Source organism: Ranitomeya variabilis, chromosome 1 (genome assembly GCF_051348905.1).
Source record: "Ranitomeya variabilis isolate aRanVar5 chromosome 1, aRanVar5.hap1, whole genome shotgun sequence".
In the NCBI taxonomy this organism is placed as follows: Eukaryota; Metazoa; Chordata; class Amphibia; order Anura; family Dendrobatidae; genus Ranitomeya; species Ranitomeya variabilis.
Genome location: NC_135232.1, coordinates 746,007,414 through 746,031,027, shown reverse-complemented (window position 1 = coordinate 746,031,027; position 23,614 = coordinate 746,007,414). Strand labels below are relative to the sequence as shown.

General features: G+C 44.2%; 1 protein-coding gene across 2 annotated transcripts in view; it reads right to left on the bottom strand.

Annotated features, from left to right (window-relative positions):
- The window catches only part of SAMD4A (sterile alpha motif domain containing 4A), a 116,177-nt gene extending 93,012 nt beyond the window's left edge, over positions 1–23,165 (bottom strand). The window contains exons 1-2 of one of the 2 annotated variants that reach the window (XM_077269881.1): positions 22,713–23,165; positions 21,399–21,855 (exon numbers count right to left, since the gene is read on the bottom strand). In XM_077269881.1, the coding sequence (XP_077125996.1) occupies positions 21,399–21,594 (196 nt within the window). In that variant the 5' untranslated portion in view covers positions 21,595–21,855; positions 22,713–23,165. The remainder of the gene's footprint in view (positions 1–21,398; positions 21,856–22,712) is intronic. The other variant, XM_077269889.1, reaches the window with a different exon arrangement.
- Between the last annotated feature and the right edge of the window lie 449 nt (positions 23,166–23,614).

The following is a 23,614-nucleotide window of genomic DNA, read 5'->3' as shown; positions in this document are numbered from 1 at the left end:
GCTATAGGCATTTGTGTTCAGACATCTTTCAGTTGTGCGCACAGACTTCGGCACAAGCCGCCATATGCAGAGCTGGTTGTGCCAATATGGATAGGAATCCTACTCTGGAGACCAGAAAAGAACAGCCATTAGAAGGATTCAGCGCCTGCGAATAGTCCATCATTACAGAAGGAAGTACAATGCAAGACATCGCTGATAACGGCACCCCTGGAGGCAGAGGCCGGGGACAGGCGGCACCGCTGGAGGCAGAGGCCGGGGACAGGCGGCACCCCTGGAGGCAGAGGCCGGGGACAGGCGGCACCCCTGGAGGCAGAGGCCGGGGACAGGCGGCACCGCTGGAGGCAGAGGCCGGGGACAGGCGGAACCCCTGGAGGCAGAGGCCGGGGACAGGCGGAACCCCTGGAGGCAGAGGCCGGGGACAGGCGGCACCATTGGAGGCAGAGGCCTAGGGAAGGCGGCACCCCCACAACTTTACAATTGAATGTTAAGTTTGAAGTATTGCATGAAAAGTCCATCAGGTCTTCTATTCTTATGAACTACTCCCCTGACACTTGCACCTCCGCATGTAATCGTGTTTTCTGTGTAACGGAGAAAACCACAAGTTCAAACAGGATCGGGCGAGTGCTGCATTTCTTTTTACCTTTGACAATTCAATATTTAAGCATCTATGCGTGCTACCAGTCAGGGAATGGAGACCTGGTTTCTAGTCAGATCAAAATCCCTCCAGATAAGTTGACTGTTAAAAATGTGCAGAAAACTGTGTCCAGTCACTGACTACAATCACAATAGTATAAAATTGCTGTGGGGTTAGGACGAGCAGCTCCAGCTCAATTGGTGCAATACTGCAAAACAGTCAAGTATTTTCATGGTGGAAATAACCTGAATATAGACATTTTACTTTTCATTTTTTTTAGTGGATGACAAAACCATTATATTATATTGTGCTGGATAAGAAATACAAGTCTACTTTCCAAAAACAGCACCATCCGCTGTCCACAGATTGTGTGTGGCACATCATCCCAGACAAATTGCAATACCACATACAACCAGGTCACGGAGATGGCACCATTTATACAATGAAGCAGCCATGTTTTTCTAATTCTGCAGCGACCTTTAATGAGGGATGTGTGTCCTTAGGAACCTGTACTATAGGAACAATATTGGAAGCCGCACTCTGCGCACATTTTGCTGCAATCATTTTATAGTGCAAGAAAAAGAAAAACTAGAATAACCCAGGGCGTAAAAGTGGCGTTGAGCAGAAACTGATAATTCTATGTGAAATCCACAGCCGTCCCTAGGATCAAGGGCCTAGCCTAGCACAGCATTGACGAAAATAGCTTTATTCCATTGTGACAGACGCGCGGCTCGGCGCACGCCGGCAAACAGGAGCAACAGATTAGAAAACGCTGAAACAATGTCTGCAATGCAGAAGCCTCGGAAAAGCCGGGCGAACCGACCAAACAATGCGAAGGGAAGGAAGAATGACCAAACAGCTACAGAAAAGCTGCGGCTATAAATGGTAACAGATAAATGAGAAGCCTACCCAAAACTATTAATAGGCAGAGGAAAAAAACCGACGTCGACCTTGACACTCAGATGAGAATAAAGACATTTCTGGATCAGTGAAGAACATTCAGAGCCTTGGGCAAAATACTGGGGTGTAGCAATTTTTTGGGGAAAATGGGGAGGGTAAAAAAAAAAAAAAAAAAATGGTAAAAGCTAAAAAAAACAAACAAAACAAAAGTTAACTACTCCTTAAACAGATCTTCTAAGAACATGATAAGACAAAGAACTGTATTACAGTGTTATTACCCCCAAAATGTGGGCTCAGTTGGGTCCCATCCTGTATGGTGTGGAGGTGCTCCTGTTCGACCTTTGTTCCATTCCATGTCTATGAGACTGCCAATTACAGGGCTCTGCTATCTCCAGCAATCCCATAGACAATGAATGACAGAGGCCAAGCATCAGCACCTCCACGCCATACAGGATGACGATTCATTTACCCCTTAACCAATGGATGACATGTACAAAAGGAGATTGGGCACCTCTGCAATACTCAATGGCTGTTCAGGTAGACATCCATTACTTCATGCCCCCCCATGTACTTGCACATTAGGCAGTTTGTGGATGGGTTTTTAATGGAAAGATGGAAGTGAGACATTGCAAGGCGGCCCCTCTCGGACCCCAGCCGCCAAGGCAGCCCCTCTCGGACCCAGCTTGGCCCCTCCCACCCTTTGCAATCACTTGTAGGATCATCATGACCACTTAATGTAAAACCTTAAGATAGCCCTCTATAGCTGGGGTCTGCACATTTCGGAGTCTGATGAAATTCAGGAATGGAGGTAGGTGTACTAATATTTCCACTGCAGCATACCCGACATTAGAGAAAGCCGCTACAGGCATCTGGGACTTGTTACAGGTTCTCTCGTCATTGCATACAAAATATCAAACAAACAGTCTATCATTTCTAAAGTTGTTCCAACTTTTCGCTTTCTTACGGATTTGCTATTATGGCCTCTTTCACACTAGCGTCGTGCACTGCACGTCGCTATGCGTCGTTCTGTAGAAGAAACGCATACTGCAAAATTGCATGCAGGATGCGTTTTTTCTCCATAGACTTGAATTAGCGACGCATTGCCACACGTCGCAACCGTCGTGCGACGGTTGCGTCGGACCGTCAGCACAAAAAAAAGTTACATGTAACGTTTTTTTGTGCATCGCTAGCATCTTTTCCGACCGCGCATGCGCGGCCGGAACTCAACCCCCGCCTCCCCGCACATCACAATGGGGCTGCGGATGTGATGTAAAACAGCATCCGCTGCCCCCGTTGTGCGGCGCTTCCACACTATGCGTCGCTGCGCTGCAACGTCGCATAGCGACGTGCAGTGCACGACGCTAGTGTGAAAGTAGCCTAAATCTGAATAAGGCAACATAGGCAAAGGCCTGGGAGGGTAAGACCTGCAGCAAGATGGCGAGTCCTAATACATAGGCAGAAGTAAGGCTCAGGGGGTTTGTCAGGGGTTGTCCACAACTAAAGGCATGGATGAGCTGTCAGATTATTGGCACGGATAGTTATCGGTCATTACCAGGAGCCACCGGAAGGTCACAGTGTTCTCAGCTCTGCTGTCATTCACTTCAATGTATATAGACTATGGACACAGCGCCTTTCCTGAGATTAATCAAAGGGCTCAGAAGAAAGGGAACAAATTCCCAAAATAGGGTCCACATCTGTATAGCATGAATGTGCAAGGTGGGTGTTAGATGGACACGCTTTACATTCTTCTTTCATCCTTTTTCTTGCAGCCATGCACCCACAGATCAATGTACGCCTGACTCAGCCGTTCCCCCATAGATTGAGTCAACAAGGGATGAAAATTGTAGTATTGAAAAGCCAGCGTAACGGTAAGAGAGCAGGTAAGAGCGTAGATTGTGGCATGATGGGAGCGCTCACAATATGAAGCAGTAAGTAACAAAACTAGCAAAGAAAGATCGACCCTAAACCAGATATTCTACAAGAAGAACGGCCATACACTCCAGTACATGCAGATCTGTTACCTGCCTGATGCAAACTCGAGGCGCCATGAAACGGAGATATAGGGAGCTGTTTGCAGGGTATTCACCACAGAACCTATAAAGCTTCCCCGTTTCAGGAGAATTTTCAGAATAATGTTTACATGAGGAAGACTACATATTCTCGTTACATTTTTCCCCTCCGCATCCACGCTTTCTAGCCATCAGTTGACTGAGCTAGTGGGTAGAGACTTCCAGAAGTCTCCCCATACACAACACACAAAGATGAGGGTTTCCTGCTCCTGTCTATTTAGTGCATGTTCAGAAAAAGCAACATAGACAATATTATATGCAGGGTAGCTGTGAATCCAGCACAGAGTGGAGATAAGACATACAAGAAAGTACAAGCTCCCTGAAGCTCACTTAACGTCTTCCTCCCCTATGTATAGCATTACGTGGCTGTAATTTGTCCTTCAGATTCTAGCTTTATGCCAGAGTTCAGGTATTGTGCACTTGTCGCTTTTCCAATCAGATTTCTCCGGCAGCTTTCCTTGGAAAAAGTGCCTCAAAAACCACACAAAAAAATAAAATAAAACGTAAAAACCCAAATTGCTACGTACACGTTCCATCTTTTGCTACTTTTAACTACTTGAGGGATCAGAAACCATGAAAAGGGTTATAAGGGATCACATACGCAGTCATCGGGCAAATTCTACTACTAAGTCATCTGGCACTATGGTGAAAAGATGGGAGTAAAGATGCCAGCAACGGAATCACTGCAAAAACGGCACCAAAGCCGCCAGAAAAGCCTCTGCAGGAAAAAGAGCTGGCAGTCTCCTGCAGCAGCTATGCCTAGGAAAACCTTAGTGGTCTACCGGCATCTGTATCTTAAAGGCACCATGAGCACAGACCCTCTAGAGGGAAAGTCGCTGTCCCCTACAGATGCAGTTTGTAAAAAAGCCCTTTACTTGCCCTTCCCAGGTCCAGCTCTGTCTTCGCTGCTGCTCTTGGTGTCTTATCTGCAGCATTGACATCACCTCGACAGCGCTGCATTTTTATTTTAAAGAAACTACAGATTGGGGAACAAACTTCGTTAGAAGCAGAGGAAGAAGGAGGAAAAAAAAAAATGACTCATTAAATTAGGAAAGCAGAATCTCTTTGACAAGTAGTAAATCCATAGTACAAGGTATTATAAAGAAACATGCATCTTAACAGCCTTGTATATTGCATTTATATATGTGCTCAAAAGTTTACATAACCGGCAGAATTTTTGCTTTCTTGGCCTTTTTTCAGAGAATTTGAATGATAACACCAAAACTTTTTCTTCACTCATGGTTAGTGGTTGGGTGAAGCCATTTATTGTCAAACTACTGTGTTTCATCTTTTTAAATCATAGTGACAACCCAAAACATCCAAATGACCTTGATCAAAAGTTTACATACCCCATTTCTTAATAGCGTGTATTGCCCCCTCTAACATCAATGACAGCTTGAAGTCTTTTGTGGCAGTTGTGAATGAGGTTCTTTATTTTCTCACATGAATGAACTGCGCGCTTGAGATCTCCCCAGAGTGGCTCAATGATATTGAAGTCAGGAAACTGAGATGGCCACTCCAGAACCTTCTCTTTGTTCTGCCGTAGCCAATGACAGATCGACTTTGCCTTGTGCTTTGGAACCTCCAAGTTCGTCCCATGCACAGCTTCCGGGCAGATGATTGCAAATTTGCCTCCAGTATTTGCTGATAACATGCTGCATTCATCTTTCCTTCAACTTTGACCAAGTTTCCTGTGCCTTTGTAGCTCACACATCCCCAAAACATCAGCGATCCACCTCCATGCTTTACAGTAGGAATGGTGTTCCTTTCATCATAGGCCTTGTTGACCTCTCTCCAAATGTAACGTTTATGGTTGTGGCCAAAACACTAAAAATTTTAGTCTTATTCCAAATTACCTTGTTCCAGAAGATTTGAGACTTGTTTCTGTGCTGTTTTGCATATTGCAGGTGATAATTTATGGCATTTGCACAGAATGGTTTTCTTCTGGCAACTCAACCACGCAGCTCATTTTTTTTTTCAAGTGCCTCATTATGCATCTTGAAACAGCCACACCGCTAGTTTTCAGAGATTCCAGAATTTCAGCTGATGTTATTCGTGGGTTTTATTTTGCATCCCGAACAATTTTCCTAGCAGTTGTGGACAAAATTTGTTGGTCTACCTGACCGTGGTTTTTTTTTTTTTTTTGTACAGAGCCCCTGATTTTCCATTTGTTAATCACAGTTTGAACGCTGCTGACTGGCATGATCAATTCCTTGGATATCTTTTTGTATCCCTTTCCTGTTTTATACAGTTCAACTACCTTTTCCCGTAGATCCGTTGACAATTTTTTTTGCTTTCCCCCCCATGACTCACAATCCAGAAACGTTAGTGGCTGGATGAAAGATGCAAGAGTCTGTCTGGATCCCAGAAAGCTTTTATGCACACACACTGATTACGAGCAAACAGGTCACAGATGAGGATGTTACCTTTATTAGCCATTCAAACCCATTTGTGCCAACTTCTGTGCATGTTATCAGGCCAAAATCACCAGGGTATGTAAACTTTTTTATGAGGGTCATTTGGATGTGTTGGGTTGTTATTATGATTTAAAAAGAGAAAATACAGTAGTTTGACAATAAATGGCTTCACCCAACCACTAACCATGAGTGGAGAAAAAGTTTTGGTGTTATCACTCATTCTCTGAAGAAAGGCCAAGAAAGCAAAAATTCTGCCGGGTATGTAAACTTGAGCACAACTGTATATAGTAGGGAAAATAAGTATTTGATACATTGCTAATTTTGCAAGTTTTCCCACCTGTAAAGAATGGAGAAGTCTGTAATAGTGATGAGTGAATATACTCGGTACTCGAGATTTCTTGAGCATGCTCGGGTGTCCTCCGAGTATTTTTTTAGTGCTCTGAGATTTAGTTTTCTTCGCCGCAGCTGAATGATTTACATCTGATAGCCAGCATAAGTACAAGTGGGGGTTGCCTGGTTGCTAGGGAATACCCACATGTAATCAAGCTGGCTAAGAGATGTAAATCATTCAGCTGAGGTGAGGAAAACAATCTCCGAGCACTAAAAAATACTCGGAGGACACTCGACCGTGCTCGGGAAATCTCGAGTAACGAGTATATTCGCTCATCACTAGTCTGTAATTTATATCGTAGGTACACTTCAACTGTGAGAGACAGAACATAAAAAACTAGAAAATCACATTGTATAATTTTTACATAATTAATTAGCATTTTATTGCATGAAATAAGTATTTGATACAATAGAAAAACAGAACTTAAGATTTTGTACAGAAAGTTTGTAATTACAGAGGTCAGAAGTTTCCTGTAGTTCTTGACCAGGTTTGCACACACTGCAGCAGGGATTTTGGCCCCCCTCCTCCATACAGATCTTCTCGGTTTCTGGGATGTTGTTGGACAACATTGAGTTTCAGCTCACTCCAAAGATTTTCTATTGGGTTCAGCTCTGGAGACTGGCTAGGCCACTCCAGGATCTTGAAATGCTTCTTACGGAGCCACTCCTTAGATGCTCTGGCTGTGTGTCTCAGGTCCTTGTCATGCTGGAAGATCCAGCCATGACCCATCTTCAAAGCTCTTACTGAGGGAAGGAGGTTGTTGGCCAAAATCTCAAGATACAGGGCCCCAACCATCCTCCTTTCTATACGGTGCAGTCGTCTTGACCTCATTGCAGAAAAGCACCCCCAACGTATGATGTTTCCCGGTTGGGATGGTTGTACTCCACTCCTTTCGCCGTGTTTGCACGAAGTTCTATTTTGGTCTCATCTGACCGCATGACCTTCTCCTATGCTTGCTTTGGATCATCCAGATGTCATTGGCGAACTTCAAATGAGCCTGAACATGTTCTGGCGTGAGCAGGGGGACCTTGCATGCCCTGCAGGATTTTAATCCATGACGCCGTAGTGTGTTATTAACGATAATATTTGAGACTGTGGTCCCAGCTCTCTTCAGGTCATTGACCAGGTCCTCCCATGTAGTTCTGGGCTCATTCCTGACCTCTCTCAGAATTATCCTTATCCCACAATGCAAAATCTTGCATGGAGCCCCAGATTGAGGAAGAATGACTTATCTTGTGTTTCTTCCATTTTCTAATAACTAGATGGTGGCCCGATTCTATCGCATCGGGTATTCTAGAATATGCATGTCCACGTACTATATTGCCCAGTCACGTAGTATATTGCCCTGTCATGTAGTATAATGCTAGCCCCCCCCCGCCAAAAAATGAAATAAAGGGGGGGTCTCATGGCATTACAGATCTTAGGAATATTGTTGTTATCAGATATGCACATTGGTCTTTAATTTAGGGTTCAATCTCAGGTCAGTTTAAATGTCCATGGTGAGCTATTTTTAGAAGCTCTGGTTTTAACTGGTGTTTTTGGCGCCCATTTCAAAGGATTTTTATTGGTGGTTATGGTTGTTGGGCAGATTTATTCTGCTATATATTTGCCAGCTTTTACCAGGGAACATCATTCCGCTGGAGAAGTGAAGAAAAGAAGAGTCCCCTTTCCAGGATGGAAGAATTGCTGCAGCAGCTGATCTCCAGAGCCGGCGCTGAGGGCGGGGTTGACTGGCTAAGGAGCTGCCTCGCTATAGAACCTTATGCGGTAGCATCCGAAGCCGTCTCCCCCCCTCCCGTACCGGCATCCCAGGCTGAGTCCCCGTGTCAAGAAGCTGCAGAGCCACCATTGGTCATCAGAGCTCCAGGCTCTCCGGCCCTGCCGTTACCTCAGGATGGACCGGGCCCGTCGCAGAGGACCAGACGCCGCTCTCAAGCGCCATCCAGGAAGCCTCGCGGTGCTGCATCCAGGAGATCTCGCAGCCCAGCGCGAGAGCTCACACAGCGTCCTCAGCCGTCGCCAGCCGCGTCATCAGTGAGCACTGGCAGAACAGGGGTAAGATGCAGCCGTACAAGCGCTGCGGGAACCCCTCTGTCAGGCGCCCTGTCGGCGATGGCTGCGGCCTCCTCCAGCATCCCAGCTCCCGCACCGGATCGCGTGCTCCCGCAGCGTGAGGACTCCATCGGGTCAGGATCAGCTGGCTCGCACCGGCGCTCGCCCAACATGGAGGGCTGGAGTGCTGGCAACTCTTCTGGACGCAGCAGCGACGCCATCAGTAGGGGTGAGAACATTCATGTGCCCCTGTCTGTCTCGCACTCTGATTTTAAAAACATGATCAAGGATGTGGTTTCAGAGACACTGGGGGAGGTTTTTAAATCTCCTTCTCCCACAGTTGTCAGTTTTGACAACAGTCCTGGAATTTCCACATCCTCTACGCTAATTCCTCAGAATCACTTTAAAGAAGCTCTGACTTGTGAGCTTTCTCCCCTTGGTTTTCATCTCAGCTCAGCAACAAAGGAGCTGATTTGGGGTAACCAATACATTGATTTATTTTCTCTGCTTCCTCGCAGGGATCAGCCGGGTAGGTTGGAGAGGCGCGATGAAAAATCTGATTCGGATGACGTTAAACGTGGTCACATCAGATCTTTCAACAATTGGATACAGGCCTTTTCAATTTACTCGGCGGTCCTGGGCGAGAAATCACCCAATTTATGTAGTAAATTGTTTCAACACATTGACATAATTTTGGAGGCATACCGCAACTTTGGCGGTTTTGCCTGGATTAATTATGATGAATCTTTTAGGCAAAAGTTAGCTGTTCATCCTGACCTCTCCTGGGGTACGAAGGATGTGGGGCTTTGGATTAATCTGATGCTGCCTCAGAGACAGTCTTCAACTAAACAGGTGTCATCAGCCCTCCCTAAGAAGGGCGTCTGTTTTGCTTTTAATGACTCTGTCTAAGTGGAATACTAACTGCAGATTTCGACATGAGTGTTCATTTTGCGGAAATGCGCACTCTATGTCACGATGCTTTAAAAAGCAGTCCGCTCAGCAAACACTTTCCAGGGACAGCAATGCAAAAAGCCTCGACCCCAGTGAAGCTGGAAAGACTGGTGTACTGGCTAAACAAGTACCCAGATCTTCTGAGCAGTAAATTAATTTTTAACGGGTTTTCTAAAGGTTTTTTTGTGCCTTCTTTTAAAGGGATCGGTTGTAAGTTGTTAAGGAATCTTCCCTCTCTGGCGTTTAATCCCGAAATAGCTAGAGAAAAAATTTTTAGCAAGCTGGAACTTGGTAGGGTCGCAGGTCCTTTTACCTCCCCTCCTTTCCCAAATTTTCGTATTTCTCCGTTAGGTTTAGTACCCAAAAAAGATACGGGATCTTTCCGCCTGATTCACCACCTATCGTACCCCACTGGTTCATCTTTAAATGATGAGGTAGATAAAGACGTCTGTTCTGTTAGCTACTCATCATTTGATTTGGCCATAGACATGCTTAGGACTATGGGTAAGAACGCTCTTATGTCCAAATCGGACATTAAGTCGGCGTTTCGGTTATTACCTATAGATCCTAACGGTTTTAATTCATTAGGCTTTTATTTTGAAAACCAGTTTTTCTTTGACAAATGCCTCCCTATGGGTTTTTCCCTGTCTTGTTTTTACTTCGAGAGCTTCTCATCATTTTTGCATTGGATACTGGAATCTAATTCCCCCAACGTCAATATTTTGCATTATCTAGACGATTTTTTGTTTGTAGGCCCCCCTGAATCCTCAATTTGTTTAGATACACTTAATAGTTTTATTAAAATGTGCGAGTATTTTGGCGTTCCCATTGCCCATGAGAAAACCGTTTTTCCTTGTAATTGTATCGAGTTTTTAGGCGTTACGTTAGACTCGGTTAAAATGGAATCCAGACTCCCGCCGGACAAAATTGTAAAATTATCCACTGCACTAAATAATTGTCTTACCAAAAAGAAGGTGATCTTAAAGGATCTTCAATCTTTACTCGGCCTACTAAATTTTGCTTTGCGTATTATTCCAATCGGTCGAGTCTTTTCTAGACGGCTTTATGATGCTACCAAAGGATTAACGTCTCCTACTTCTCATATCAGAATTTCTTCTGAGATGAAGGAGGATGTAAAAATTTGGTTAGAATTTCTTTCAGATTTTAACGGAAAGTCTTGCTGGCAAACTGCTTTTATTTCTGCTGACTCAATCCCCTTCTCTGTTTCAGTGAATTCCACTTCCGGCTGTGGTGTTCTTTTGTCACATCATTGGTGTTATGTTCAGTGGCCATCTCATTGGTTGGATTCTCATATCACAAATAATGAGATGGTGCTGGAACTCTTTGCAATTTTTTTGGGGCTCTATTTATGGGGCTCTTTGATTCAAAACTCCAGGATTAGCATCTTTTCATTGAATCAAGGAGTACTTCTCTCCATAAACACCCTGTCCTCTAAAAATAAATGTGCTTCTTTGATTATAAGACAGTTGGTTTTAACATGCCTAAAATTTAATATTTGGATCAAAGCGAAACAAGGTGTGAGTGCATGGGCTTCAGTGGCGGGTTCACTGTGCAAACATGAGCGGTCAATTTTTTGCTTACAGGTACCCAACGCAGATTTGGAGCCAACTCCTTGCCCGCAGTCAATTTGGGAGCTGATTTCGATTTGATTCCTCAGTGTATTAGGAATTCCCTCTCTGCTAGATCATGGGCCGATTATTCGGCCGCGTGGCTTAGATGGGTGAATTTTTGCGCCCTTCATAACTTAAATTGTAATGTATCCAATGCCTTATCCGGCCTGCAGTATCTCTGTCTGAATCAGGCCTCTCCCACTCAGCTATAGCTAAATCCATTGCAGGGGTATCGTTTTTTCTAAAATTAAGGGGTAACCCCCCGCTAACTAGTTTTTTTCCCTTAAAACAATTTTTGAAGGGCTTGAAGAGATCTAACTTTAAACCAGATTCAAGACGCCCGATCTCTTTCCAGCTTTTGAAGGAATTATGCTTAGCGCTCCCTGATGTTTGTAGTTCTAGAGAGGAGAGCCTTTTATTTTATTCAATATTCACACTCACATTTTTCGGTGCCTTGCGGGTTGGCGAGGTAGTCTCAACTAAAAAATCGGAACCTTCTGGTCTGTTCAGGTCTGATGTCAGAGTTGATAATTCTCAAGTAGTTTTATTTATTAGACAATCAAAAACAGACCAGATGGGCAGAGGTTCTAGGTTAATTATTAACTCTTTCCCTGAGCCGTTAATCTGCCCAGTATCTAGTTTAAGGCGTTGGCTTACTATTAGGCCAGATATTTCAGGCCCGTTATTTATTCATTTGGATGGTTTACCTGTAACTATATTTCAATTCAATGCAGTTCTAAAAAAATGCTTATGTTCTTTGAATTACCAACACCTTAGGATCACTTCCCATTCTTTCCGTATAGGAGCTGCTACCGAAGCAGCCAGATCAGGCTTAGAGGATGCTTCAATACAGAAATTGGGTAGATGGGAATCTAATAGATTCAAATTGTATGTTCGCCACGAACTTTACGATTACTAATTATCTATTTATTTTTCAGGTCCATTCATAGTGTGGATTATTGGACACTCGTATATTTTTTGGGCAGAGAAGAGGGCCAGGCAGAGAGTTTATACTGAGAATTTATCATTTAATTCTTCTCAAGTTCAGATCTTCTGGCACAGTGTTCGGGGCATGAAATGGTCAAATTTTTGTTTTGAGTTTAGAAAATGTATTAACATGTTTCCTTTTCCAGATTTAGTGATTTTTCATCTGTCCGGTAACGATCTGGGCAAAATGAGAACTTTAGATTTATTAGCTTTTATGAGGTCTGATATTTGCAGCATTAGACAGTCTTTTCCGTCTGTTGGTCTTGTTTTTTCTGAAATTGTCCCCAGAATTTTATGGTCTGATTCTAAGTTTTTATTTTTGGATAAGATTCGTAAAAGAATTAATAGGAGTATGAGTAAATTTTTACCATTAATTGGCGGTTTTTCTTTTCGTCATGAGGATTTAGAAGGGTTTTTACCAGGACTTTTTCGGAATGATTTGGTCCATTTATCAGTTATTGGATTGGATATTTTTAACTTAAATTTACAATCAATGGTTGAAAAGTGGCTGTGTGGTTATGGGGGGGCCTCGCCTCTTTGAGGCTTGGCTCTTGGGAAAATCGCCCATTGGTATGGGCGGATTGGATTTGGTATTTTTATGGAAATATGGAAGTTGTGATTACATTATTTATTTTGTTTGTAACTGGTTTAACCCTAAATAAACATCACGGCCATTTTTCTTCCACTCAATAAATTCTGTGTTGTGTTTTTATTTATTATTTAAGGAATAGATCTTGTAATGCCATGCTAGCCCCCCCCCCCCCCGCCAAAAAATGAAATAAAGGGGGGGTCTCATGGCATTACAGATCTTAGGAATATTGTTGTTATCAGATATGCACATTGGTCTTTAATTTAGGGTTCAATCTCAGGTCAGTTTAAATGTCCATGGTGAGCTATTTTTAGAAGCTCTGGTTTTAACTGGTGTTTTTGGCGCCCATTTCAAAGGATTTTTATTGGTGGTTATGGTTGTTGGGCAGATTTATTCTGCTATATATTTGCCAGCTTTTACCAGGGAACATCATTCCGCTGGAGAAGTGAAGAAAAGAAGAGCCCACCCTCCCTCCCCTTTTCTTTGTTAAGTCCCCGTCGTGATGTTCTTGTTTGTGGGAAAATCGCCCATTGGTATGGGCGGATTGGATTTGGTATTTTTATGGAAATATGGAAGTTGTGATTACATTATTTATTTTGTTTGTAACTGGTTTAACCCTAAATAAACATCACGGCCATTTTTCTTCCACTCAATAAATTCTGTGTTGTGTTTTTATTTATTATTTAAGGAATAGATCTTGTAATGCCATGCTCCATGCAGTTATGGCCCCATAGATGCCCCATATAATGCTCCATGCAGTTATGGCCCCATAGATGCCCCATATAATGCTCAATATAATGCTCCATGCAGTTATGGCCCAATAGATGCTCCATATAATGCTCCATGCAGTTATGGCCCCATAGATGCCCCATATAATGCTCCATGTAGTTCTTTATGGCCCCATAGACGCTCCATACAGCATTGTGCCACATGTAATGCTGCTGCTGCAATAATAAAAAAAAAAAATAAAAAAAAAAATAAAAAAATCACATACTCACCTCTCGTCGCTGCTCCTCAGCGTCCCGTGTCTCCGCACTGACTGTTCAGGCAGAGGGCTGCGCGCACACTAATACGTGATCGCGCCCTCTGACCTGCACAGTCACTGCAAGAGGACGGGAAGACAGAGCGGCGCCTGGAATGCGGACAGGTGAATATGAAATACTCACCTGCTCCTGGCGCTCCTGATGCTGTCCCTGCCTGTGCCATGGTACCGCAGCTTCTTCGCGCAGGGCCTGTGGTGACATCACGGTCACATGACCGTGACGTCATGGCAGGTCCTTGTCGCACACCAAACTTAGCACCGGAACCTGCCGCTTGCATGGACCGGTCACCGGAGCGTTGGGAAGGCGAGTATATAATGATTTGTTTGTTTTTTTTTTTATTATTTTTCACATTAGATGTTTTTACTATTAAGGCTGCATAGGCAGCCTCAATAGTAAAAACTTGGTCACACAGGGTTAATAGCGGCGGTAACGGAGTGACTTACCCGCGGCATAACGCGGTCCGTTACCGCTGGCATTAACCCTGTGTGAGCCGTGACTGCGGGGAGTATGGAGCGGGACTAATCGGACTGTGCCAGTCACTGATTGGTCACGGCAGCCTTGACAGGCAGCTGGCGAGACCAATCAGCGAATGAATAACCGTGACGGAAGTTGCCGACAGAAAGACGGAAGTACCCCTTAGGCCGGAGACACACTGGTGCGAGAGACGGCCGAGTCTCGCTGGTTAAAAGCAAGCTGTGGCACCTGCATTCCGGAGCTGAGCGTGCAGCTCCATGTATTGCTATGGAGCCGCACGCTCTGCTCCGGAGTGCAGGTGCCACAGCTTGCTTTTAACCAGCGAGACTCGGCCGTCTCTCGCACCAGTGTGTCTCCGGCCTTAGACAAATATATATACGGTATATAGATTGTGCTCAGAGTTGTTGCCTTCTCACCAAGCTGCTTACCAATTGTCCTGTAGCCCATCCCAGCCTTGTGCAGGGCTACAATTTTGTCCCTGATGTCTTTAGACAGCTCTTTGGTCTTGGCCATGGTGAAGAGGTTGGAGTGTGATTTAGTGTGTGGACAGGTGTCTTTTATACAGGTAAGGAGGTCAAACAGGAGCAATTAATCCAGGTAATGAGTGTGGAGTAGGAGGCTTCTTAGGTCAGAGTCACACTTCCATGTGCAATGCGAGAAACTCACACAAGTCTCTCGTATCAATACCCGGCACTGCCACCGGCACTCGGGAACGGAGCATTCAGCTGCATAGAACTACATACAGCCGCACACTCCGGTCTGAAGTGCCGGTGGCGGTGCCGGGTATTGATACAAGAGACTCGTGCGAGTTTCTCGCATTGCACACGCAAGTGTGACGATGGCCATACAGAAAAACTAACATGTCTGTGAGAGCCAGAATTCTTGCTGGTTGGTCGGTGATAAAATACTTATTTCATGCAATAAAATGCAAAATCATTAATTTTAGATTCTGTCTCTCACAGGTGAGGTGTATGTACTTACGATAAAAATTACAGATCTCTTCATTCTTTGTAGGTGGGAAGACTTTCAAAATCAGCCGTGTATCCAATACTTATTTTCTTCAGTGTATAATGTATGGAAAATGGTAAAGAAACATTGCTCTTTAGGGGTTGCCATAAGTAGCAAGTAGTACACTTCCCGTTATCTAGTGGTTGCACTGAGGAGCTCTTCTGATGCAACTTGGTGCTAAACAAAAGGATTCTGTAAACCCTCAAAATGTCTGTGCGTCTCCTGCATTAATAAAACTGTTGGTAATGCAACATTTACCTATCGAAAAGTCACCCATGAAAGTCAGACCTCGAGCACGCTCCTACCCAGGGCCGCCATCAGGGCATTATTTCCCTTTCTGCTAGGTGAGGAGAACCTTTTTAATTTTTTTTTGTAAAACCGCAGTATGGGGTGCATTATACCTGTATGGGGCTGCATTATACCCCTATGGGGGGAGCATTATATTATTGGGTGCATTATACTATATGGGTGCATTATACCCCTATGGGGGAGCATTATATTATGGGGTGCATTAGACCCCTGTGGGGGAGCATTATATTATGCAGGAGCATTATACCCCTATGGGGGAGCATTATATTATGGGGCTGCATTATACCCCTAAGGGGGAGCATTATATTATGCAGGAGCATTATACCACTATGGGGGAGCATTTTACCCTTATAGGGAAGCATATTATGGAGCTGCATTATACTGCCATGGGGCAGCATTATATTATGGGATGCATTATACCGCTATATATGACTATGAAGGTGTATTATACTGAAATGGGGCTACATTATACTACTATATATGACTATGTGATGCATTATACTAGTATGGATGACTATGGGGGCAATATGGAGAGACATGAGGCAGAATGGGTGGACACGCGGGGTCCAGAATGTGGGAAATTATTACTGTAGGGGCTAATTAAAGGATATCTTTGACGATACTCTTTTCAGTGTGTGTGTGTGGGGGGGGGGGGGGGGGGGTGAGAGGTCCCGTTACTGTGCAGGACGACACAGATGCTTTTTTTCTTCATCTGGCGTAGTATAGTGGTTGGGGAAAAATTGGGGAATGTGCTCTAGATAACTTATTTTCTTCAGAGATGAGACCTGGCTGGAAGAAGTGATGGCAGACTGAACTGGATGAAGAAGAAAAAGCAAAGATGAAGAACTTCAACTAGAGGGGTCACCGGTGAGTCAGTGTTACTTGTACACTTGCACTATATACAGAGCTGTGTGTAATGCCACTAATGATCATGGTATTACCTGTACAGTGACACTATATAGACACTATATACAGATCTCCTGTAAATAATGTCACCGGTGATCACTGTATGACCTGTTCATAGACACTGTATACTAAGTACAGATCTCCCATGTATAATGGCATTAGTATTGTGGTTTTTTATTTTTATTAATGATCAGTATTCTAGTATTTGGTCACTATGTGGTGGTAATATGTGGTCTGGTCAAGGCGTGGTGGTATTTGTTCCTTGTATGTGGTATTATTGGTCTCCATGTGGTGGTAATATGTTGTCTGGTCATGGTGTGGCGGTATTTATTCCCTGTATGTGGTATTATTCAGTCACTGTGGTTTTAATTAGAGATGAGCGAATTTGATCAGGTCAGGGCTTATTCAGCAAGCTATAGCTTGCTGAATAAGCCCTGACCCGATCAAATTAGCTCATCTCTAGTGGTAATATGTGATCTGGTCATGGTGTTTGTCCCTTGCATGTGATATTATTAGTCATTTTAAAAATTTAAAAATAAATAAAAATACCTAAAATTGTATTGGATATTTTAACAATTGTTTAATAAGTTACAGAAGAGCAGGGCCCGGCCAAAAGAGTCTATCTTGTCATGGTGGCGGATTAAAAAAATCTTTTGGCCAAAACAAGCTGCTGGCTATGTATGTGATCTGGTGATGGGAACGGTTAATGAGTGATTGATGAGGACATGGTGCAGAAGTGGAGTTTTTCCAAGAGAGGGTAGTGGGACTGTGGAAGGTTCAAGAGGTGAAGGCGGAGCTAAGATGGAGCCTGGGCAGAGTTTCAAGGTGGCCACGAAATTCCTAGTGGCAGCCCTGCTCCTACCTCCAACTACTGATCACTGAAAACAAATATTTATCAATCTCTTTATTAGGCAAAATACCGCCAAAATGTGACAGCCAAGAAGCTGTAGGAGAGATCAGTGCAAATAGGGTCTTATCTGAGAAATACAGTAAGCTTCACGAGCAGATTAAACTCACCTGTTCAACCTGTTAAAGCAGCATATAATGTAGAGAGCCAGCTGCAGGGGATCCACGGGTCAGCAAGTGACCATCAGACTGTAAAAGGAGTTAGTGGACAAGTGTCATGCTTCCGTCAGAATGGAGACGTATATGGCTACTTTCACACTAGCATCGTGCACTGCACGTCGCTATGCGTCGTTTTGTAGAAAAAACGCATCCTGCAAAAGTGCTTGCAGGATGCGTTTTTTCTCCATTGACTTGCATTAGCGACGCATTGCCACACGTCGCAACCGTCGTGTGACGGTTGTATCGGACCGTCGCCACCAAAAAACGTTGCTTGTAACATTTTTTGGTGCGTCGTGCCCGTCTTTTCCGCCCCCGCCTCCCCGCACCTCACAATGGGGCAGCGGATGCGTTGAAAAACAGTATGCATCGGTGCGCCACAACGTTGCATTGCGACGTGCAGTGCACGACGCTAATGTGAAAGTAGCCTATCCCAGTATGGTACAGTAAGGTGGTTTAATTCAACACGTTTCAAAGTATATAGTTACTTCAGGTAAAACACCTCAATGCGGCTTTTCCTGAAGAATTAACTATATACTTCGAAACGCGTTGAAATAAACCACCTTACTGTACCATACTGGGATATACGTCTCCATTCTGACGGAAGCATGAAATTTGTCCACTAACTCCCTTTATACTCTGCTAAAATGTGACAGGTAATCTAAATGTATAAGGCTACGTTCACATTTGCGGCCAGCGCCGCAGCGTCGGGCGCCGCAGCGGCGCCGCATGCGTCATGCGCCCCTATATTTAACATGGGGGCGCATGGACATGCGGCGCACTTGCGTTTTGCGCCGCATGCGTCGCTGCGGCGCCCGCGTCGGTGCGCAGAGGACGCAGCAAGTTGCATTTTTGCTGCGTCCAAATTCAATGAAAAAAACGACGCATGCGGCGCAAAACGCAGCGTTGTGCATGCGTTTTGCTGCGTTTTTGTTTGCGTTGTGCGCTGCGGCGCCGACGCTGCGGCGCACAACGCAAATGTGAACGTAGCCTAAGTCACAACCTGCCTTAAATTTGAAAAAAGAAAAGTTACATTGGATGTAATGCTGCACGTGGAACTACACGGAGGTCACAATCGCTGTGTGACTGGATGGTTTCATCAGGTTAGGGCGCAAATACAATGATGCAATACGGAAAAAACATGTTATTGTGAGTAGACTTGGATGTTTAGACGTGATATAGATCACACGATGGACTTTATGAACTTCAGGTACTCCTACACAGGAATATTGGGCGCCTAGGTATGTGGATATAATCGTGCGTCGCGCCTTTGCCGCCTTTCACACTTTTCTTAGAATGAGCAAAAAGGGCCCAGATGACAAAAAAAAACGTACGTAAATTTTTCCAATTTAGGTAAACACAGGCTCTATCAGAAGAACCTCACCAGTGTGAAGTCCACAGGTAAGGCTTCAATCAGTGGCAGAGGAAGCCACGGTCAGTATGTATGCATGACGGCCGGTGATCCAAAATCATTTAATACAAGGCCTTCTTGGGTATTGATTTATAGACGATTACCCCTTATAAAATGGAATATTGGTAGGAAACATGCAGGAGAAAAAAGTAACAGCATTAGATGGAGTCAATCCAGGTGAGTGGGGGACCACATACTCCATGAGAACAAAGAATTTTAATGAACCCCAATGTACATCTGAAAGGGGGTATGCCTATAAAAATAGTTTTTTTTTAGCCACTGCTGATGGTTAAATAAATTGATGATTGCGGTAGTTTAATGCTGTTAAGTCGCTAATGAAAACACTCCTTTAGGCCGGTTTCACAAGTCCTGATATTTCCAGTACCGGAAAAAACGGTACCGGAGATATAAGTGTGTTGAAACAATTTGTTTCAATTTTAACCCAATGGCTTTAAAAATGCACACGGACAGCATCTGTGTGCGGTACGTGTTTACATGGACCCATTGACTTGTATGGGTCCGTGTGATCCGTGCAGCTTGCAGCTGCACAAAAACGGACATGTCAGCGTGTTTTGCACACGGACACGCTGACATGTGCATAGACCCAATCCTTTGAATGGGTGTACGTGTGTCAGTGACTCCGGTATGTGAGAAAACTGTCACTACACTGCCGGAGGCACTGACATGTGAAACCGGCCTTAAGGTGGGTACATCCATCTATGTTGGAGTTTTTTGTTTTTTTAAGTCATGGCTCTTTAGCAGTTACACCTGAAATGTGGGCCAAATGCTATGTGAGACTGCAGCCTTAAATGGGTTTTGGCCCAAGTAGCATGATCACTAGAGATGGTGGTAGTAACCAAGATGGTTGGAACCCCCTGCAATCACTAGAACAGTTACCCATTACCGTGCCACCCTGAGGAGCCCAGACTCGCCATTCTGAGGGTCGTTCTACCCATCATAGACCCACAATGCACGCCCTTGCGCCTACAGGAAGTCCAGTGTACATATAGGCCACTCTGCAATCCAATTAGCTTTTCTACTTGTTTACAAAACATCCATATAGAGAACGAAGAGAAAAAAAAAAAAAAAAAAAAAGAAGAATTCTAATAACCTCCCAACTATAGAGGAAAAAAAAAAAAAAGTGCTGGCTACATTACAGTGATCAGGGTAAAACACACGGCAGAAAATAAACTGCACAGCAAATTAATTATCCGCTCATGCTGCATGTTACTTAAAATGAAACTAGCTACCTTGCCAAAAAGCCTACAAAATCCAGACTCTACGTGATCTGACTTAGTTATTCTAGAAGACACTGCAAGACCGCTAGGAAAAAAAAAAAAAAAAAGGCAATTATTCATTCCCTAAGTATCTGAAAAAGTGCAATAATGAAGTGATGACCATTGGGCCAAAAATGCAGGGAGTGGAAATGAACCTGGAAGGGCGACTGCTGAAATTTTCTCCTTTTTCACTAGTTTTTGTCTCCAAATATGTGTTAAAAAAGGGATCTCAATCAGGTGACTTCTATGATAAATTATTCTGCTAGACTAATTTGTAAACCGCTGGTTATTAATATTCAATCCCATCATCATGAATTCATTTCAACAGTCCACGTGTATCAACTTGGAAATCTGGCGTAAAACAAACTTTGGGGGAAAAAAAAAGTCTCCACAAGTAAATGTCAATCATATGAATAGATACAGTATAGTCCAGAAAAATGTATGGATCTTCCAATCCATCAGTTCTGAAAATGCTGTCAAAAATTATTTTTCCTTGACAAAAGCGCTCATGTTTACCATTAATGTTGCCTTAGACTGGGGGCAGACTACTATGTCATCTCAGCCACTGGGGTCCCAACAGTCTACAGTCGTGCTAAACCTGCAGTCTGAGGCAACTTTGCCATGGCTCGTTACAGCAGACATTGGACACATTGCAGAGCGAGCTGTAGTTTCGGCAATAATTGTTGGTGAGGATGGCCTTCACTCAGTGGCGTAACCTGAAGCTCATTGGCCCCAATGGGGCAAGTTTTCAATAATATTGGTCTTTTCATACAGGCCAAAGTGGAGCTTTGGGTCCTTTAGGCTCCAGGTGTAATTGCAACCCATGAACCTATTACAGTTACGCCCCTGCCTTCTTCATGCCTATAAGAAAAGCAATTACCGTATCTAAGGGTCACACCATGTTCTGCAGAGTCTGAGGGATATACCCTAGCCATACAGCAACATATGTCACCTAAAGGCTCCCAAACATACGGCTTTTTAAGAAATGCAATTATATGCAACCATGCTGCACTAATCGATACAAAGGTCTACCATGTGGGGGGCAGAAGGGCACTCTTTTGGTGTCCATCCAGGGACGGTAGCATGCAGGAAGCATAAACTGTAAAGCGTAGTAAGAAAGTCACCTAAAGAAGGATTTAGTCAAATGTAATTGCCACTTTTCAGTCAAAAGTTATGTCTAAAATCCCAGTCTACCAACATCATGGACGCATCTGCAATACGTCTCAATGTGGCATACGGTCAGATTGCGCAACGTTACGCTCCACATTTCTGGAATACAAAACTCACCGGGATTGTTGGCTTCCCCTTCAAGTATGTGCAGTTCTGTACAGTCTACCAAGGAATGCTCCAAGCAGATCTGTAAGAATCTGGCTTGGGTCCTGCTAACCCTTTTCAGCAGGGAAAGCAGTGCAACAGTTTGTTCGCATTCATTCCAGCCTTTAAACCAACCAGAGAGCATTCCAACTTGATCCCGAAACATCATGATGAGAGAAGATTTACAGGATCCACAGAGAAAATTGGAGATGAAAAAAAATAAAAAAAATAGAAAGATGGTTCAATTGATTGATTGTTTTTCTTCTTACACAGGGTCAGCTCTATCACCGGCGTTGGCACAAATTAATCTAATGTTGTATTCTCCACTTCAGGCATGCTCGGGTCCTGGGTGGTGTTTTTCCAGATCGGACGTCCCTTTGGGTTCTCTCTCGGACTCTTCCACACCCGCATTCCAAGTCAATGTTCACAACTGTGAAAATAAGACATTGGCGTGACACATTCTCCTCAAGAAAAACGTTTTGACTCAATGCTATCCAAGCCACAAACAATCAGACCTAGTGGAGGGATAGGTTTCAAGATAAAATACTCAATTCATTTTTCCCTCAACAGTTAACATCCGCAATCTAATAAACCGCTACTTTCTACCAACACCGGGGGAAGCAAACAGACAACGGAACCACAAAATATGGTGAAAATAATTTTTTTTCCCCCTCCTTTGGTGCAGTGATTAAATCAAATTTAACCACTTAGTGACCAACGTAGAGCAAAAAAATCAGCAGCATCTGCATCAGCCAGCCAAATCCTCTCTGTTGACAGATCCCATAAACCTTCCTGTACCTAGCCGCAACATTTTTTGGTGCCCAACTGTTGTTTGGAAATCAATCAGTGGGTTAACCTGTCCATAACACCGCTGACTTGAGCGTTGGTGAATGAGGTATTAATGCAGGAAAAATAAATACATTAATACAAAATAAATAATAATAGATTATAACCAGGTGACTGCAAAAAAAAAAAAAAAAAGGGGGAAAAGTTGATTTCCTGTGTCGGAGCAGCTCTGCATGGATCCATAGATGTCAGTCACTGAGGAGCAGACAGCAACAGATTATACACACTACAGCAAGAAATAGAGGTTCCCATGGCAGAAATGTACAGCTAATATTACTAGTATGTCTGCAGCCATGCACAGCTGAGGGAGATACAGATTTACAAATACAGGATACAACGTTGCAGTTGCCCATGAAAGTCAACGAATCCCCCAGCACAGAGGATACAGTGTTGCAGCTGCCTCCAGAGCACTGGGGGTCTCCCTCCCACCCACCCACCTACCTGCACCAGGAGCACTGCGCCAGGGACCCTGTGCCGGAGCTAGAGGGGCTGCTGCTGCTGCTCTCCCTCCCTGGGCTTTGCCATGTTGACTTGCAGGCTCTGTGCTCCCTCCCTCACTCGCAGAGACTGAAGCTGGGAAGCGCCAGCCTAGGCTTCCCACATGCTAATAATTAACATAAACCATTACGTCATGGGCTCGGCACTGAGGAGAGGGGAGGAGGGGAGAGGCACCAAAATAGAGAAGGGATCACTCGGGAGGAGCAGGACGAATTCCTTGTGCAGCCGCCGCCGCTGCCGCTGTCAGGCTTTTGGGAGGGGAGACCGCAGAGGACAGTGGGTGGGGTGGGCTGAGGGCAAGCTGAGGGTGCTGTGCATAGCGCTCCCCACCTCCACTCGCCGCAGCACCTCACACTTTCTTCTTTGCACACTCAGTCACATGCTCCATTTGCTGTCGCTTCCAGTGACAGGAGTAGTGTAGAAATAGAAATTGCTCATTCATTGTGGCAGCATGGCAAGTCTTTGGCCGAAGTTGCTTATGTTGCAGTTTTTCGTCAGTTTTGTGTTTGTGCCATGTATTAGGCCGGCGTCACACTCGGCGTAAGACAATATGGTCCGTTTTTTACGGCCGTAATACGGCCGTAATACGGAGAAATGTTCCCAAAATATTGATCCGTAGGCAGGGTGTGTCAGCGTATTTTGCGCATGGCATCCTCCGTATGTAATCCGTATGGCATCCGTATGCCGAGATTTTCGCGCAGGCTTGCAAAACCGACATCTAATGGATTTATGTGCTCAAATGTTCGGGAAAACATATATACAGTATATATATATATATATATATATGTCATTGAGACACATATATATATTCTGTATTTAGATTTCATTCAGCGCGATATCTGTGA